This window comes from Pimephales promelas, chromosome 13 (assembly GCF_988280905.1).
Source record: "Pimephales promelas chromosome 13, fPimPro1.hap1.1, whole genome shotgun sequence".
In the NCBI taxonomy this organism is placed as follows: domain Eukaryota; kingdom Metazoa; phylum Chordata; class Actinopteri; order Cypriniformes; family Leuciscidae; genus Pimephales; species Pimephales promelas.
In genome coordinates this window covers 16,282,561-16,301,558 of record NC_142781.1, presented here as the reverse complement: position 1 = coordinate 16,301,558, position 18,998 = coordinate 16,282,561, and the positions used below count along the sequence as shown (strand labels likewise).

General features: G+C 36.1%; 1 protein-coding gene across 1 annotated transcript; it reads left to right on the top strand.

Annotated features, from left to right (window-relative positions):
• The first annotated feature begins 686 nt into the window (after nt 1-686).
• dsg2.2 (desmoglein 2, tandem duplicate 2) lies at nt 687-17,005 on the top strand. The gene is made up of 14 exons (XM_089118534.1): nt 687-912; nt 2,877-2,999; nt 5,402-5,557; nt 5,976-6,117; nt 6,222-6,391; nt 6,499-6,633; nt 8,366-8,551; nt 8,893-9,386; nt 13,248-13,390; nt 13,613-13,834; nt 13,987-14,238; nt 14,354-14,475; nt 14,590-14,889; nt 15,219-17,005. The coding sequence occupies exons 1-14, from the start codon at nt 859-861 to the stop codon at nt 16,623-16,625; spliced, it is 3,906 nt and encodes a 1,301-aa protein (XP_088974660.1). The 5' UTR covers nt 687-858; the 3' UTR covers nt 16,626-17,005.
• Nucleotides 17,006-18,998: the final 1,993 nt, after the last annotated feature.

The window sequence follows — 18,998 nt, the reverse complement described above, 5'->3', positions numbered from 1 at the left end:
TTAAATTCATCAGCCGAATACCGCAAGAGGACTAGGGGGCGGCCTTCATGATTTTAGCAAGTTGGGTAATGTGGTTGAAAAACAACTGACTTTAACAAGTAAATAAATGTTTCAATAAAAATTCAATAAATTGTCAGTGGCTGGTAAATTCATAAGGAACTGCTAAAGCAAACAGGTTTGAACTGATGAGTAATCCAAGCGGTTCAAATCAAAGACAGACGACATTTTTAATTGCTTTTTCCATGGTAAAAATAAATGATATAAGGTGTGTTTCTTCTTCAGAATATATGTGATGCCTTAATTGACATTACGCACGTTAGGACACCAACACAATGGAAAAAAAAAAAATAATAATAATTAAAAAAAAACCCTGCAGCTATTGTGAAGTAATAAACCTTTTATGTGGTTAACCCCTCCTGCTATTTCCTTAGAACTGGACTGATTGCCATGTTACAACATAGGGTTTTTAAAAATGTGAACGTTTTACTTTCGGTTTTATATATTTATTTCATTCATACATTTAATTAAAACTTTCAAAACACAACTTTTAAAGAACAATTCCACACGTTTCTTCTGATGTAACTTAGTAAAAATAGAAAAATAATTCATGTTTTTAAAGGGCTTTATACTGTTCTTTCTTTCCCTTTAGGCGGAACAGAGTTTCCTGTCTATCATAATTATCATGTCATTCCTCTCAACTTGCACAGGGTGAAAAAGAAATGCGATGAGGCTATACGTTTGGGGCGGGCCATTGGTTTGAGCCTTATATTTTTGTGTCGCAAAAGAACAGTGCACATCCAGTTTGAAAAGCTATTGACGACACTCTTGACATTGACGGATTTATTTTAGTTGTAAAAGATGCTCTATCAATTTTTGCTGGCTCCCACATTGCTGCTGCTTCTCACAGCGCAGGTATGTAAAAAGACATGGATGTAACCATTAAAAGATGTTTGTTTTTTTGAAAAAATTGAAAAGCATTGTTTTAATCAGTATTTCTGGTGACACTTTATTTGTTACACGTTACATGTACTAACTATAGTAACAACAATAAATTATGCATATTACATACAACTAACCCTAAACCAAACCTTAACCCTGACCCTAAGTGCATGTTGTTAATTTATATGTAACTAATATAATAATTAACACCATTAAAAGTGTATTTTTGTCCTGTTTTCCAAAAACAAAAACAAAAAAACAAAACCAGATACATTTGAGAAGAAATACTGCACTGTTAATATTTAACAAAAAAAAAACAAAAAAAAACAGAAATGTTGCTGTTAAAACCTAAAAATGCTAACATGAACCGTGCGCTAACTGTTAACTAACATTGACAAATGATAATAACTACTGTAACAAATGTATTGAGCATTGTTAATTAATGCATTAACTAATGGCCCTTTTTGTAAAATGTTACCAATAATATTATTTTTGACACATTATTTAAGACACAATACATCTATTGTAAAATATTGTAAAATATGCTTTTTTTAGTTTAAGTAGAAAAGTATGTATACTGAACATGTTTTTTATTTTTATTTTTTTGTATTTAACAAAGCAATTGTAAAATGTATACAGTAAATCCCTGTAAAAATGAATATGCTTTATCTGATCAAATAAATTGTGGCAACAGATTACAAGCAATATTATTAATTAAATTTAACAAATTAGAATTGAGTAATAATTGATCAAATTAAGTCCGTAAAAGTTAATCTAAAAGTTAAACTTATACAACAACAACCAAAAAAACATGTAAGTCACCATTATGGTGATCGGTGTTTGTTTTAGGTTTGTTTTAAAATCATGGGTTTGTTCTGTTATGGTCTGACTCTGTTAGTGAGATATTTTTGTTAATTTTTTGGTGTAAACTTTACTCATTTTAAATGGTTAACTTTTAAGGAATAATTTGATTATTACTCAATTCTAATTTGTTAAATTTAATTAATAATATTGCTTGTAATCTGTTGCCACAATTCTATTGATTAGATAAAGCATATTCATTTTTACAGTGTACTTTATAAGGGAATGTAGCACTATTCTGTTTAATTTTATTTAATTTAGTGATTTTGCAGTCTTTAGTATCATATAGGCTACAGTATCATCCATTTATTTTACAGTACAAACTGATTTTAATACCTCAAAAAGGTTGGTAACATAATATAAGAATTGGTATAGAAAATGTTTCACTTCGAAATTGGTAGAATCAGCAAGTAAAGTATTGAATTAAACATGAAATTTTCAAGAACTTAAATTGTATACATGTAAAACATACAGTAATCTTTGTTGTATTTACAACTTCAAAAAACATTTGTTTTACAACGCATATACAGATACCAAAATGCTATTCCATAACATCACTGTTTTTATGATTATGATTTTTAAACCTATGCCAATGAAGTAAGAACAACAAAAATAATTCAAGCACAGCTGCAAGTCGCAATATCTTAATAGAATAAGTTACAAGATATAATAATAATAATAGAAAATATATGTTGTTTGAAGGGTGTTTTGATATTTTTACAGTAAAGACAATAGCGATTGCTAATTAAAAAAGTCATACTATTTTTTCTTATTTGGAAGTCTGAAATAAATGAAACCTTGCATACAAATATTAATCTAACATTGAAAGTTCACTTGTAACTGTGTTCTCTTAGCATACAAAAGAGGTGAACATCTCTTATTTTACTACTTGCATACACAAAGTTGCATTACTAAAAAAACTGCAAAAATCAGCTAAAAAACAGGCCATAATTAAATAAATAAATAAAATGGTATTTTAAAAAGTGCTATGGAGCAAATACTTTAGTGTTGAGGTTATGTGTTGTAACCTAAATGTTACAAGTTACTGTTTTCTTATTTTTTCTTTCTTTTAACAGATCCTGAGCACTGGAGATTGCTGGAAAGTTCCACAGAAGCAGCGTCATAAAAGGGAATGGCTTGTACCCAGCAAAAAGATTATAGAAAATGTGGACTACAGCAATGAGCCCTACGTCAACAGGGTAATAGAAACACCTTACTCCCCACTCCTTGCACATTCTGCATATTACAATGCCGGCTTCAATAATAACATTCAGTTATTCAGGTTATAATCAAGTTTCACTGTATACTTACTCTGTAAATCTATTTCTTTCTTAAAAGATAAAACTGTTACAGTATTCAGCCAGTTGTAAGCACTTTCCACAAAAGGATCTACCTTTAATACAATAACTTTATTTTTTAGTGGAAAATAAAACTTTACAAACCAAATTATATGACCCGTTTTATTTTCAAATCATTTTCAATTAAGCTTGTTACCAAAATTAAATTGGGACATATACAATTATTTTACATTTTTGCTTATTTTTCAAGCAATACGCATTAAATCGACATACAAATTTCAGTAGACAAAATACAAAAAAATATATATAATAATAAAAAAACAGGGTTAAAGTGTTGACAATGTAGTGTAGAAGTTATCACTCAGGAGGGATTAGCCAACTAATGCTGGTTGAATTTACTTTAAAACCTTTTTTGGTTACACTTTATTTTGATAGTCCAATTTAGACATTGTACTAATTACAACTCATATGACAAATGACTATCTGAGCTGTATGATGTTTTTGACATATTACAGTTCATAGTACAAACAAAAAAAAATAATAAATTATGAAAACAGGGGGTTAAAGAAATTAAAAAAAAATGAAATAAATTATTGTTTGATCATTATTTCTGCAGCATGGTGAATGCAGTCATGTTTGTTTATAAAGTTTGTGCACTAAAGTTTTTGAAAATTGAACTTTTACCATTAAACTTTAGATAATGCCATGGCGATACTTTTTGTGTTGCAATTTTTAGGAATTCAGCATTTTTGTAATGGGGTAAATTTTTGAACAGGACTTTATTAAGACACATTTTGGTTATTAAAAAGCAGTTAAGGAATAGTTCACTTTGAAATACATTTTTGGTATGTTTTAGCTTACCTCAAGGGCATCCAAGATGCAGGCGTCTTTGTTTCCGCCGTAGTTTCAATTTTCAACCGTTCTTGTCTGTCAGTCATAATGCAGGTCTATGGTCACCACCTCAAAGAGCATGCACAGAGAAGTCCAAATTAAACACGATTTAATGAATCGAAAAGTACACAATGATGGCACGAAATTAATGGTTTGTGTGAGAAAACGAACAGTAGTTATATCATTTTTACCTCTTGTAACCACAGGGTTACAAGAGGTAAAAATGATATAAATACTGTTCCACAGCCACATCAAGCTGTCAACCCTCCCGTTTTTTCCACTGTTTTCCCGCTGTCTTCCCGTTTTAGTATTTTCCCGTAAAATTTCCCGTTAAATATCCCGTATTTTTACACTCTGATTGTGTGAGACATTCACGCTCGGACAGATTCGGCTTGAAGTCGTTCATCCTCAGCGGCGCCGCACGCGCTATTAGGCCGGAGACGAGACACACTGGCTGCGTGGCGTGTCCGTTTTTATTTCGGCTCCCATGTTAAAAGATTAGGGATTGCACACTGCCTGCGTGACACGCACGTCTCAGGCAAAACGAGTGCATATTAGAAATAGAACCGACGCCTATATTTTTCACGCGACGCGCGTGTTTTTGAAGCGTTTTCAGGCTGAATAAATAAATAAATGAAAAAATATGAAACGATGTTTATGTCATTTTGTACACAAATGCATATTAATAAATTATATTTTGATGTTTGAAAGTCTGGGTTTTGACATAAATTCAGGATAGGCTACAATAACAACATAGTGTGTCTTCTGAGTGACACCGGTTCACCATCAGGCTAAATGTAGGCTCTTTAAAGCTACACAAAAACAAAATGTTATTGAAATAGACAGCCCACTTCCCATTTTTGGGGGGATTTTGGAAGATAGAAGTTGAAATTGTTGTCGTGAAGGAAAGAGCAACACACCGCTAATCCAAATGTAGATTTTTTTTTTAATTTAAACTACACACTGTCTCTTTCTCTCTCACACATATGTTGGCTAGTTATAATTTTAATGATTGGTGGTTTATTTTTAAAGTTTGTGGGTAAGAATCGTGTAAAAAAAAATCCCTTATTATGTCGATGGATTCCAGGAACGGGCGCTTCGGTCTGCTCAAGCATCGGAAGTGATCTTTCGCGGTTGCAGAAAAAATTCAACTTTGTCTGTTGATAGATCGAAATCGTAATTAAATTGGACTCTGTGCGTGCTCTTGTAGACCTTATATGTCTGACAGACAAGAACGGTTTGACCTAAAAATATCAAAATTGAAAATACTGTGGAAACAAAAGACACCTACATCTTGGATGCCCTTGAGGTATTGAATTGTAATTTTTAAACTTTCTAGAATTTAAGATCATTTACACTCATCAATAGTGACAGTATTCTAACCTGTATTATTGCAATATGATCTTTCTCAGATGAGATCAGACTTGGACGAGAAAGTGCCGCTACGCTACACTTTAAGGGGCCCAGGAGCTGACGAGCCCCCAGTTGGTCAATTCATAGTAGACGAGTTCAAAGGGTTTGTTCGCGTCATACGGCCTCTGGATCGTGAGGAGAGAGAAAACTACACAGTGAGGATAATGAACACACAATATTTAAGATACAAAGTATATATATATATATATATATATATATATATATATATATATATATAGTACACAGCCATGTGTTATGCTGTAGACCAGGACTAGCTGTCACAAGGGCTATATCTCAGTAACTTTCAAAACAAAACAAGGTTTTAAGTCAAAACTTGATTTAAAAAACAGATTTGTGAGGCACTGTATGTTGTTTTCAGATATCTAGCTCAAAACTCTCTCTGAATACTCAATGGTAAAATTACAATATCATCACATTTTTGCTTTAGTTGTTAAAAAAAGTTGCCCTTGGTTTCTGATCAATTCCAGACAGCCAAGATTTTTTTGTTGTAGTTGTTGTTTTTTCATAAACAAAGTCATATTGTCATAGCCTTGTTTTATTTTTATCTTGTAGCTTATTGGCACTGCATGGTTCTTTAACAACACCATAGCTGAAGATAATATTAAAGTAAACATCGCCGTGGAGGACCAGAATGATAACCCACCAGTTTTCAACAAGCCAGAACGAAGCAGAGTTTATGAGGGGTGTGCAGTTGGTGAGCATTGGTGAACAATGACATTGTCAACTATTGTCTGATTTTCTACAATTAGGGATGACCAATCCTTCACCTTTATATATATATATTTGTGTTCTTTCCAGGAACTTTTGTAACGCAGGTTGTGGCAAAAGATGCAGATAAGGCATACACTCTCCACAGTAAAATAGCATACACCTTAATCAAACAAGAGCCAAATGATGGCCAGCTATTCTTTGCTGTGAATAAAGACAATGGAACAATCTCTGTGAACAACCCATCACTCGACAGAGAGGTATTTGCCTCCAGTTATACTGGTACTTAATCTACTTATGTGTGATTATGGGTCATTTTCTTTTGCCAAAGATTCAAGATGGATTAATTTCCCATTCTGTTAAACAGGAACACAGCTTTTATGTTCTTACGGTGCAAGCTGCTGACATGGATGGAAGTGCTGAAGGAAATTCTGCAACAGCTTCTTTAACTATAGACATCCTGGATGTTAATGACAATATTCCTACTTTGGAGAAGGATGAGGTGACTATATGCATTTACTAATATAAAAAGTCAGGAGGTCACAACTCTGACATTAAATAGTGTTGTTTTCTTCATACCTTTGTGAAAAAAGGTATATAAATTAAAAAAAATACCTTTGTCAAATATGGACTAACCCAGCCGTTGGGTTAAATTTTTACATTACATTTTTAACCCAACATTTCGGGTTTGTCCATATTTGACCCAAAATTGAGTTAAAACAACCCAGCATTTTTTAGAGTGTAGTATATTTAAAACAAACTGTACATGGAGATAAAATATTAATAAAATAAACTGCCACTTAAGTGTATATAAATCATTCGGCACTAACTATATTTCAAAGACAATTCATTGTTAAAAGTGACACCCTTGTACACTTGCACCAGAAGGGCAAAATCAGGTTCCCTTTCGTATGGGAACTCCTACGTCTCGTCGGAAGAGTTTCCAACGAATGGGCTATATGCACGCATAAGTTCCGCATATGACGCAAGGATGCTCGTCCATTTCCGGTTGTGGAGATTAAAGCGGAGGAAAGCGGGATTATGGCAGAGTCTTCAAAATTTACTGTACTCCCGTCTTTGAAATGAAACGTACATACACTTAGATGTAATTTTATATATAGTTATGTTTATTTCATATAATTTTAAAAAGAAGCATAAACACAACGAGGGGTGTCTGTTTTATCTGTTTTTGTGACTAACGTTTCATTAGAATAACCATGGAGTATAAAATTCAAAATAAATTCTCGGTTTTGCATTGGACTCTACGATCGGCGGAAGTTTTCAAGCATCCTTACACCTTTCACCGGAAATACCGCCGTGCATAGAGCCCATTGGGATCACGGTGGGGAGACCAACTGCCTTCGAGTGAATTAAAACGAGCCAATGAATATTGCCGTGTGGGATTTCCATTCCACGTCCCGCCTACCAATACGGGTATAAAGCGGAAGCAAACGCACACACATTTGGCTTTTAGCTTCGAAGCCTGCTGGTTGTGTCCTCTGAGTGGATGAACTTCAAGATTAACAATTTATCTTCACTCTCAACGAGTTTGCTGTTTTCTCCGAGACCTCTCTGTGTTGGTGTGACGGTGCTTCAGCGATCTTCACGATCTCCTGGGGATCTTTTTTTTTTTTTTTTTCAAAGAGTTGTTGTCACGGCTGGTAATCAGTTGAGTGCGCACAGCGCACAGGCTTGCAGTTTCCCCGCTGTGTTGCCACGTTATCCCTGTGTGCTTCAGCACAATAAGATAGCATTTTCTGTGAAAAGAGCAACGGGTGAAGATTGTGTCCTTTTCAGGATGAAGTTTCACCCTTGTGTTTCTGGATGCCGCCGTTTCCTGTCCTCATTTGACGGCCACGATCACTGTTTCATGTGCCTTGGCAAGCATGATGAGACTGCGTTCGTGGGTGGTTTATGTTCTCTCATGAGAGCTTGACTACGTCGGCACTTTGTTCGTCTCCCCTTTCTCGTAAAGGCTTGAGCCGCTCAGCGCACCGTGTGCCGTCGGTGCATTTTTTTTTTATATGCTTAACCATCTAGCGCATTGCTTTCATATTCTAAAATGTACTCCTCTTTCTCAAAGGTATTCCTCTTAGACTTTTCATTATTAACTTTAGTATAAGTCTTATATTAAAGTTAATAATGAAAAGTCTAACATGTTCTTATACTATAAGAACTAATAATAGATGGTAATGGAAAAGAGTGTGAACTGTTTTTTTTTTCTGGTTATATAGTTTTCCGCAAGTATTGATGAGAATGTGGCACCCATTGAGGTTTTAAGAATCCAGGCACTGGACCACGATGAAGATTGGACAGACAATTGGTTGGCCGTATTTGAAATAGTGTCTGGAAACGAGGATGGACGTTTCGCTATTGAAACTGATCCGAAGACAAATATGGGTATTTTGTACCTGAACAAGGTCAGTGCTTATTTTGTACACAGTGTGCTCTTTTAGTGTGATGTACACATCCCTTGTTATGTACATATATATTTATTACATGAGTCGTATTGAGTAACCAAATGCATTTTTTTTCTGGTAGCACTTAATTTAATAGCCCTGTTCCCCATGTAGGCTAGATACTATGTACTTATTAAAGTAATTACAATAACTGGGTAATAACTAGGTACTAACCCTGAACCTACCCCTAAACCTAAACTTAAACTATGCACTTACCTTAGCCAGTACTTTCTTAGGTAAGAACACTGTAAGTGCATGTACTGTAGTGTAAAATAAAGTGCAACCCTTTTTCTCTCCTTTAGCCTGCAGACTTTGAGTCAGCATCTGATATGAACCTGAACCTAGTTGTTACAAACAAAGCGTATCCAGGAGCACCGCTAGGGAGTGGATCAGGAGCCAGTGGTCAATCTGGAGCTTCTGGAGCCAGTGGTCAATCTGGCGCTTCTGGAGCCAGTGGTCAATCTGGCGCTTCTGGAGCCAGTGGTCAATCTGGAGCTTCTGGAGCCAGCGGTCAATCTGGAGCTTCAGGAGGCAGTAGTCAATCAGGAAGTTTTGGAGGCAGTAGTCAATCTGGAACTTTTGGAGGCAGTGGTCAAACTGTGTTTTTTTCCAGCGTGTCCAAACAAAAGCCATACTCAGTGAAGATCAGTGTGAAAAACAAACCAGAACCCCCAAAGTTCCGTCCAAAGGTCAAGCCTATATCTGTATCTGAAAACACCAAAGGTTCTATTTCAAAAGTAATTGACATCTACCCTGCTGTAGAAGAGGACACAGGGAAACCAGCAGAAAATGTCAAGTGAGTGTTCTTCAAGATATTATTGTCAAAACAACAAAACAAAAGTTTAAAGATTTTACCGTTTATCAACAAAAATAACTGGTTAAATATGCAGGACAGTGCCTGTCCTACACTTCTTTGGGCCCTAAGCAAAACTTTGAGAATGGGGGGCCCTATTGAAACACGATAATGTCATTGGCAAGCGATAGTCTGGGACGTCACTGCTGGTGCTACCATGAGTATAAAAGGGTGCCTGTTACGGAGTGTGCCCGAAGCCAAATACCTTATTCGGGAAAGGCACAGATAATGGCTTCAAAAGAAATAACAAATAATTCTGCTTAATAATATTCCGCTGAGGCTGAAATAGTCACTCCTCGTGTTTGTTGGATAAAAAGTAAGTCAGAGGAAAGCACAATATTAACCTCCAAATTCAATACACAATAATGAGTATGTGAACTGAATGAAATGAAATGAAACGTAATGAGCGCAAATCAACATGCTGTGTTGCTGTTGCCTCTCCGTGTGTGTCTCTAAAATCAGAGCTTGGCAAGAGTAAATCAACTAAATTACTAATCATACATGACGTTGTACTAAATTATATGTATATTTAAATTATCTAAATGGAGTAAGCACAGCAAAATCCCCAGTAGACAGATACAGAAGTAGTTGAGGCTGTCACAGATAAAGATACAAACACAAAATAATACCCACACAGGGAATGCGTGCTCTAACAGCTTAGACTCAATAGAACTAGCTACCGGAGTCACTATTCCCATTCTATAGGTATGCACCAGAGGCCGTAGGTTACATTATTCCATACGGCCATAGCCCAAGCTGCACGCACACTTACAAGGGAAGTCCCGGCTTACATTCTTTCTGTCTTCCTTGAAGAGCCGAGTAGAGCTCTAGCTCAAGGACTTGGTATTAAATATTATGAATACCTAAAGGGAATATGTCCAATGATTAATAGAATATAAATTCTGGCCTGTCACTTCTAGGGGATGTAAAGTATCCAATCTACCCCTAATACACCACCAGGGAGGCTAACTTTGCTAACTGAGCAGTGAAGGCCTACCACCCATTTGCACACAACACCTCCCTATAAGGAGGCCTCCAATGAGAAGGAATTTGTAGCAGGCAATAACCTTTCACACCGGATTCTATAGACAGGGATCGGGAGTAGATAGTCTACATAACAACCCTCTGAGCGAAGGGGAGAATTCTAGCTCAACCATTAACTGCTGGTGTGCAGATGCTTTAACATGAAGTCCATCTAGAATGAGGGGAGGACTACACTCTGTCCACAAACAATTCTCCAAGGAGGCTCACAGAGAGCCATACACACTGGAATCATCAGAGACCTTAGCAGGATGACTGTTTAGAGTCAGATGAGACATAGAAACACTCTGCCTTAAAGACAGTTTCACCAAGGAGGCTCACGGAGAGCCATATGCATTCCGTGCTACTGTCTAGACTGAGCTTGAAGGCCTCAGTATGATGATCCTCTAGAACGAGAGAAGGCCCAACTAAAGTACACTCTACAGTAAAGATAGCCTTACCAAGGAAGCTCACAAAGAGCCAAACTCTATGTCGCTATCTAAGCGAAGCTCTGGGGAGCTGAGGCTTCAGCTTGACTACTCTCTAGAGTGAGAGGAGGCCTAGCCTACACTCTACCCTAAAGCTAGCTTTTTTTCTGTCAGATTTACTTGAAGTTGGCTTAGGTGGGGGTGGGTTCTGCTCTACAAGAGAAGAGCACCTCACACTGAGCACATTCAGCCCCAGAATTGAATGCACATGCTCCTTACCCAAACATATAAGTCACAAGTCGAATGTCCTCAAGTGTCAATATGCTCATATTTCTGAAAACATACTTTCTGAAATACTTGGCTGAGTATATTCCATAGTGATTGCCTTCACTCGTATCCAAACAAATGGATCCAGAAGTTAAAAGAAATTGATGACATGTACTACAGGCACCCTCTTATACTCGCTTTCTCACCGTGACTTGTTGGGCTGTTGCCAACCAATGACATTGTTGTGTTTAGACGCATGCTTCAGGACAGGGGTGTTCCCTGTAGCATCCTAGGATGCAGTGCGAGTGCCCATTTGAAAGGGAACTACACGGCTGAAATCATTTTCCAAATGCTTGATTTACTAGTGAAACTAAAACACGATAACTATAGCTTACGGAAGCTAAAGTAAACAAAAAATACATTTATAATTCTCTAACTTTAGAATAATGGGCATTGCTTTTAAAGCACCTGACAGGACTCACAGGACAGCTTGCATAACTGAACAGGAATGAGTTTAATTTCTTAAACGTTAATAATTATTTTACACAAAAATATTTTGATTATTGATTTATACTGACACAAACTGTAAATAAGATTTTATCATGTTGCATTTCTAATGGAAAAAAGTTGACTCAGAGTTGGGCAAAGATACATCATACATTAAAATAAAATACCTTAATTTTAAGTGCATCAAAATAAACTATAAAAAAACAGCGCCCACAGTATCAAATAGAATCTTGATACTATTATTTTGATAATAGTATCAAAATAAACTACTGAATTTTTGTATTTTAAAATTACTAAGAAATACTTTTACAAGGGAGCAGGAAATGCAGAAACCTTCCATCAATTGGCCTGTTTCATCTATCCCTTCACCATTACACTGAGTCTGACTCAGTTGATTAAGTAAACAATGTTTGATAGCAACAGCTTTCCTCTGCCTCTGCAACCAGTTAACCTATCAAATATTCACATATACCCCTGTGATCTCCCTGATGATAACCAACCATTTAATGTTTAACAGTTTGTGACTGACACAGAATTGTATCCTTATTTAGTTGGTGTTCGGTAATGAAGGGCCTAGTTTGCATGACCAACACTGACTCAATGACAAACAAGTAATTCATAAGAAGGCCACTGATGGCACCTGTATTCAAAGCAAATAGTTTCTAACTAATTAATCATTTGATTGTTAATTATAAATATAATAATATATTATACGTCAGGCAGTCATTCACACTTTATTATTATTCTTTTACTTTATTATACTTAACATAAGCTGAAAGTAGCAAGCTATTAACTTTGGGGCTGCTGCTCGGTATAATAGTTTTCAAGAACGAATGAACACCAAAAACTTAACCTGAACTGTTGAAAAATAATAGCAATTTATTCAAAATTGATGGAAAGCTAGCACCCAACACATTTCTTATATTGACCACCTTTCTTCAATATGGCTCAATTTTCTGTTCTGATCTCAAAAGGTCTGAGCAGCACACTACTGAGTAGGCACCAATCATTTTTATGATGCCATCATGTAGACTTCTTACAAAGTATTTTGCAGTATTTTAAAACTACAAAAATACAAAACCCTCAAGTATTTTGATAGAAAATACGAGGTCATTTTCATCAATCCTATCAAATACAAAATACTATTTGAAATAAGTCATTTAATTTTGTCAAGAATAAATAAGAATTTAAAATGTTACAAAAATACATACCTACATCATTCTTGGTGCATTATCTTTTTTTTCTGCTCTGAACAGATAGCTTCGTTTGGAAGCCTTAGCCATATGTCAAGAAGCATATGTCATTATCTGCCACACAGCATGATGTCCAAAAAAGTTATTAAATAAATAATACAATTCTACATGACTCCACTAAAATTGTATCCACATTTATATGTGTATGTTATACAAGTATGTTTACATTATATAGTGATATGCTACTTGAATAATAATTGAATAATTGAACAACTCAATCAGGTGTGTTTAGAAGCATTATTATGCCTTAGTTTTACAAAATGTGATTAACTATTTCTGTAATAAACCCCAAATGTAGCAATCAGGTAATGTTCCATGTTTGTTTATAGATATGCAAAAGGATATGACCCTGACAACTGGATTTCTATAAATCCGGACACTGCTGAGATCAAACTCAACAAGTTACCAGATCGTGAGTCTCCATATGTGGTAAATGGGACCTACTATGCCAAGATCCTCAGCATTACAAATGGTTAGTATGTACAAAGAGTCAGAACATTATGTTGGGATCCTTTACATTTGCAGTCAAATATTTTGATAAGCCTATTTTTCATTGTTATAGACAATTTAGAGTAAAGTCACCACACTTTACACGGTTTAATTTCTCTCAAGCTCATGACGTGTGTCCTGGGTGATTTGGGTGAACACTTGTGAAATATATTAAAAGAAGATTTGTGTTTGTTATACATTTTAGAGCCGCACCCTCAGACGTCTACGGGGACTATAGCCTTGCAGGTGGAGGACCTGAATGATAACTGCCCCAAACTCCTTGGTAATGTGCAGACTGTCTGCAGTGATACCAGAGTAGTGAATGTCACAGCAGAAGATAGTGATTCATATCCCAATGGAGCTCCACTGAAGTTCAATTTGATACAAGAGAAGACAAAAGGCAAATGGAACTTGCAGACAATAAATGGTAAAACCAAACAGAACTACCAACTAATCTCTGTTTTTCAATGATAATCTTATCAAACATATTCAGATATTCATGTAAATAGCTAATGTAATTTATAGCAACAGATGATGATTTTTCATAGTCGGGTCTCTAACTGTTTCTCACCTCTTTAGATGCAAGTGCTTCACTGCTCAGTCAAGAAGACTTATGGCCTGGCTTTTACCAAGTCACCATGGAGATCAGTGACATGCAAGGACTGGCCTGCCCCGACGAGCAAGTCCTCAATTTAGAAGTTTGTACCTGCTCTGAAGGCACGGTTTGCGGTGCAAAAATGGCAGCAGCAGCAGCAGCAGGACACACTACATCAGCCACTTTTGGAGCACCAGGAATTACTTTCCTGTTTCTAGGATTCATCTGCCTCATCTGTGAGCATGGTCTACTACAATAATATAAAGTTTAGTTAACTGTAAAGTTGACAGGCTAAAATAGTCTGGATCAAATTATTTGTGGTTTATGTGTTTCTATGTCTGTATTTTTTAGTGCTGCTCATGGTCGTAATAAAATGTGAATGTGGGAGTGCTGGAATAGGTTTTATTGACATCCCATTTGAAACAAAGCAACACATCATCTCCTATAGCATAGAGGGAATAGGTGAAGACAGGGTAAAACGAATCCCTTCATGATCTCGCACAGTTCATTATCATTATCTGAAGGAACAAGTGACAGTGTAAAACACTTTTGTATTATGTGATAATTTTCATCTGTTTCTCTTCCAGGATGTTCCTCTGTTGAGAACCCCGCCAATCCTCAACAATGGATGGGATGATAAAATAATAAAATCCCGAAAACCTTCAGGAATAGTGGAAGCTATGAACTATAAAACCCCAATGGATGAAACTCATGTCCAGCAATCAAACCAACTCTATAATGGTTCTAAAATGGTAGGGGCGATGCAGGAGAGTGCATTTGGAGGCTTTTACTGTGATACTGACGGAGCAGATAAGAAAAACTCTGCCAGTTGTCAAGGAGAGCATGATGTGGTGTTTGGTGTATTCCTAAAAGAATACTGCACGCAAGTATGTTACTGTTATTATTATTATTAGTGTTGTATAGAGGTCTTTTTAATACACAAAGGGGTAGTTTACCTACAAAAATGTCATTCTTTCACTCTCATGTTGCTCCAAAATGTGTATGACTTATTTTTCTATGGAACACAAAAGAACATATTTTTTTAAGAATGTTCAAACTGTTTCTTTCTGTATAATGAAAGTAAATGGAGTCCAGAAAAACACTGGATCCCATTGGCAAGATTTGGAGCAACAAGATAAGATGATTTTCATTTTTGGGTGAACTATGCCTTTCACACCTCATTCGATTACATTTGAAATGATATTTTCTTTTGCAGAAATCTAGGTTTTTAGAAAAGCATGCTTCTCCAGAGGAAATATTGAAGAAATTCGATTATGAGGGTGAAGGATCTGTTGCTGGTTCTTTTGACAACTGCAGCTTCAACGAGTCCAATGATGACCTGGAGTTCTTAAACAACAACCTGGGTTTTAAGTTCAACACCTTGGCTGAGGTTTGTGGATTTAGACAGACTCAATCTATGTCTCAGGCTGACCCACAGGTTATTGGAAGTTCTGTAGAGACAACACCAACCACAACTGCATTTACTGCAGTATCTTCCGATCACATGACTAACACTGTCCAACCCAGTACAACACCAACCACAACTGCATTTACAGCAGTATCTTCCGATCACATGACTGACACTGTCCAACCCAGTCCTGTGGAGATAACTGTCAAGTCCCCACTTGTCCAACCTACACCTAGTCATGGGATGGTCATACAGGAGCCTATGTACTTCAGGTTCGAGCAGCCAATGCAAAGCAATGTTTTTCTGTCTGAGGGTGGACTTGGGCAAGGTTTTTACATAATTAATGGCACTCCAGAAGCTGACGTATTTCTGACTCAAGGTAATGGCCATGCACTTTTAGGTAGTGGACAGCAGGGCATCATTGGTGATTCTGTCTTGTGTTCTCAAATTGGACATGTGGGATCGGTTGTATCTGGAGAGAGCGGGCAGGGTAGAGTAATTAGAGTCGGTAGTCTAGGTTCAAATCATCCCATGAGCCCTCAACCACTTTACCAAGTGAGTTCTCCAGAGTGGAGCAGGCCAGTACATATTAACCAAAGAGTAATTGATGGCTCCTTTTCCAGTGCACAGAATGATGGACAAGGGACAGTAACAATTCTAGAGAGTCTTGTCGATGGAGGTAATGTTTTAGTAGGAGACTCTGAAACTCTAGTAAGAATGCCTCAAATTGCAAATGGTCAAGTAAACGGCCAACGATTATTGAGTCCTCCTTTCTCAAATGCTCTGAATTTTGCATCAGGAGAAGGTGTAGTGAACAGACTATTGGTTGCTGGTCCTCCTATTGCAGAGGGACATGTCAATGGAGGTAACTTATTGGTTGCAGAACCAGGCCAGTATCCTGTGTCTATGAGTGCAGGTACTACAAGCCTAGTGAGCTTGCCTCACATTTCTACTGGACAGGTAAATAACAGTCAGCTATTAGTAAGTGGTCCCTTCTCCAGTGTTCAGAACATTGTATCAGGGGAAAGTGGACAGAGTAAACCATCGGTTAATGGTCCCATTCAGCATCCACTTGCCATGAGTCCAGGAGCACATAGTCCTGTAGGATTGCCTCAGGTAGAAAACAGACAGTTATTCCGCTCTACAGTGTCCAGAGTTGAATCGATAAGATCCAAAGGACATGTAGCAAATGGGCACCTGAATGTTCAGGAGTGATGTATATGCAACTTTAAGACTATTCATTCTCACAGTGAAATTGCTCACAGAGAAACAGAAACTATTTTAGCCATCAGATGAATTAGAAGGACTCAATATTAAAATTAAAACACGTGGCTATGAGCATTTTTGAAAAATCGTTTTTCTTTTTTTTTTTTTTGCAATGTGCTTTGAACATGATTAAAGGGCAATGATGTTAATAATGTATTAAAACATGCCGCATTTGCTTTACAAATAGATAAGGTATTTTACATAGTAGATTTTAATGGACATGTTAAGCACATTAGACATTTTATAAGGGAACTTGTAACTTGATTAACAATAAATAATTCGATAATTTATTATGTACCGTGGCCATTTATCACGTCTGATTATGTAACATTTAAATGTACAGTCCCACTTTATATTAAGTGGCTTTAAGTACCATGTACTTACATTGAAATTAATAATTTGATACAATGGACTTGTTGTGTACATACATGTTTTTACATTGTACTTATATTTAAAAAATACCAGCATGTAATTACAGCTGTAATTAATTTATGTAATTACATCTGTAATTACACAGCTGACCCATCCCTTACACTTAAACCTACCCTTAAACCTACCCATACCACCAGACCTGTCCCTAACCTTAGCTGTATCCCACCTCAATAGCACCAAAAGTGATTTACAATACAACATGAGCACAATAAGTACATTGTACTTATTTTTATTATTATTTATTTTTTTTACTTATACTTATTTTTTTGTAAGTACATAGTACTTAAAGCGACTTAATATAAAGTGGGACCAAATGTACATATAGTAAAGCTTTTATATTCATAAACTGAATACAAGTTTGAATCACTGGAATATGGATATTTATTTTTTGATTTAAAATAGTTGATTATAATTAGTCAGTTCAGATAGGTTCAAGATTTCATAGCCTAATTGTTTCTGTAAACAGAAGGTAGCAGTCAAAGTTATGTCGTATGGAAATCATACTACAGATACTATTGTATTTTAAAATAGTGTTTCTCTTGGGATTTTTGTTCTTGATCTTTGGTGAACCTATGACTGTGGTTTAATAGATTGTGATAAACAGTGAAGTTAAGTTGTTTTCAAGATTGCCATTGATTGTTTTTAAGCATGTTGTCGCGAGCATGTTAATAATGTATCTTATTTCTAAGTAGCTCCAAAAACACTTCCCTTAACCATGAATTCCAATCATTACCTCATGTTTAATGTAGCCTACATTATAATTATTCAAGTTTATTGGTGTAGCTTTTCACAATGCATATTGTTTCCTTTTATGAGTGTTTTGCATGCATTTGGAAACTGTTACCTCTATTGTTACTACTGCACCAATATAAAAATAATTCATAAATAAATATACAATTATACACGTATGGCTAGAGTTACATTTTGTGATTCACACCATCTAGTGGCATGAAACTGTATTGATGTTTTTACCACACTGGTTGGGTTTTTCCTTTTTATCGATATTTTGCTTGGGGCAGACTGCATTTTGGTGAAAGGTGTAGCATGAACTTGTAGAACAGGTGAATTCTCAAACTTCTTAGAAGCCATCTGTTCCGTGCAACTGAAACCTGTTTAGACTTGTAAGCTACATTCACGAGTTCCTTTGCCCATATAATCTTTAAGATAATAAGGTTGAGTGTATTTGGCTTGTTGTCCGCAGTGGAGGGGCTCGAGGAAGCAGCTTCAACTCTAGCTTAGATATACCCCCCAGTGGAACTACTAGTGCTTGGGTGATGAGCAAGATGCCTTAATTATGTTGGTGGAGTTGGGGAGGTGGAAGGATGGCAAAAGGTGAACAGCTGCGTATATGCTCCGGCAGTTAATTGAAAGATTAGATGGGTTCACTCTTACACTCTCAAATACTTCAAGCAAAATTTCAAGCAAATGTAATTTTCAAGCAAAATATTTCACAAAAAAAAAGTGGTCTGTCAGATTTCAAATGATAAAACAATGCTCAATCCTAAAGTATTGTGACACTTGGTGATTTTTTTTTTTTTTTTTACATTTGTAGTTAATGTGAAGAACTACACTTGTGGTTATTCTGCTATGTAAACTTGAGGAGAAAAGACTTCATCCAGCCTTAAAAGAAATCACCTTGCTTAAAAGTCTTACAAAACTGACTAAAAACAAGTTAGAAACATTTGGTTTGATATCTTGCTATGCCACGAAATTCCTTTTTTGGGAGACCATTTCATGTTTTACAACCTCATATTCAGCTGTCTCTCATTGTTACTGTATCTTTTTACAGCTTAAATCTGTTGTATTCGCTTCTTTCATACACAATGTGAATAAAAATGAAAGGTGGAGGAGAGAGGGCTCCTCCACATCAGAAAACTCTCACATTTGGGT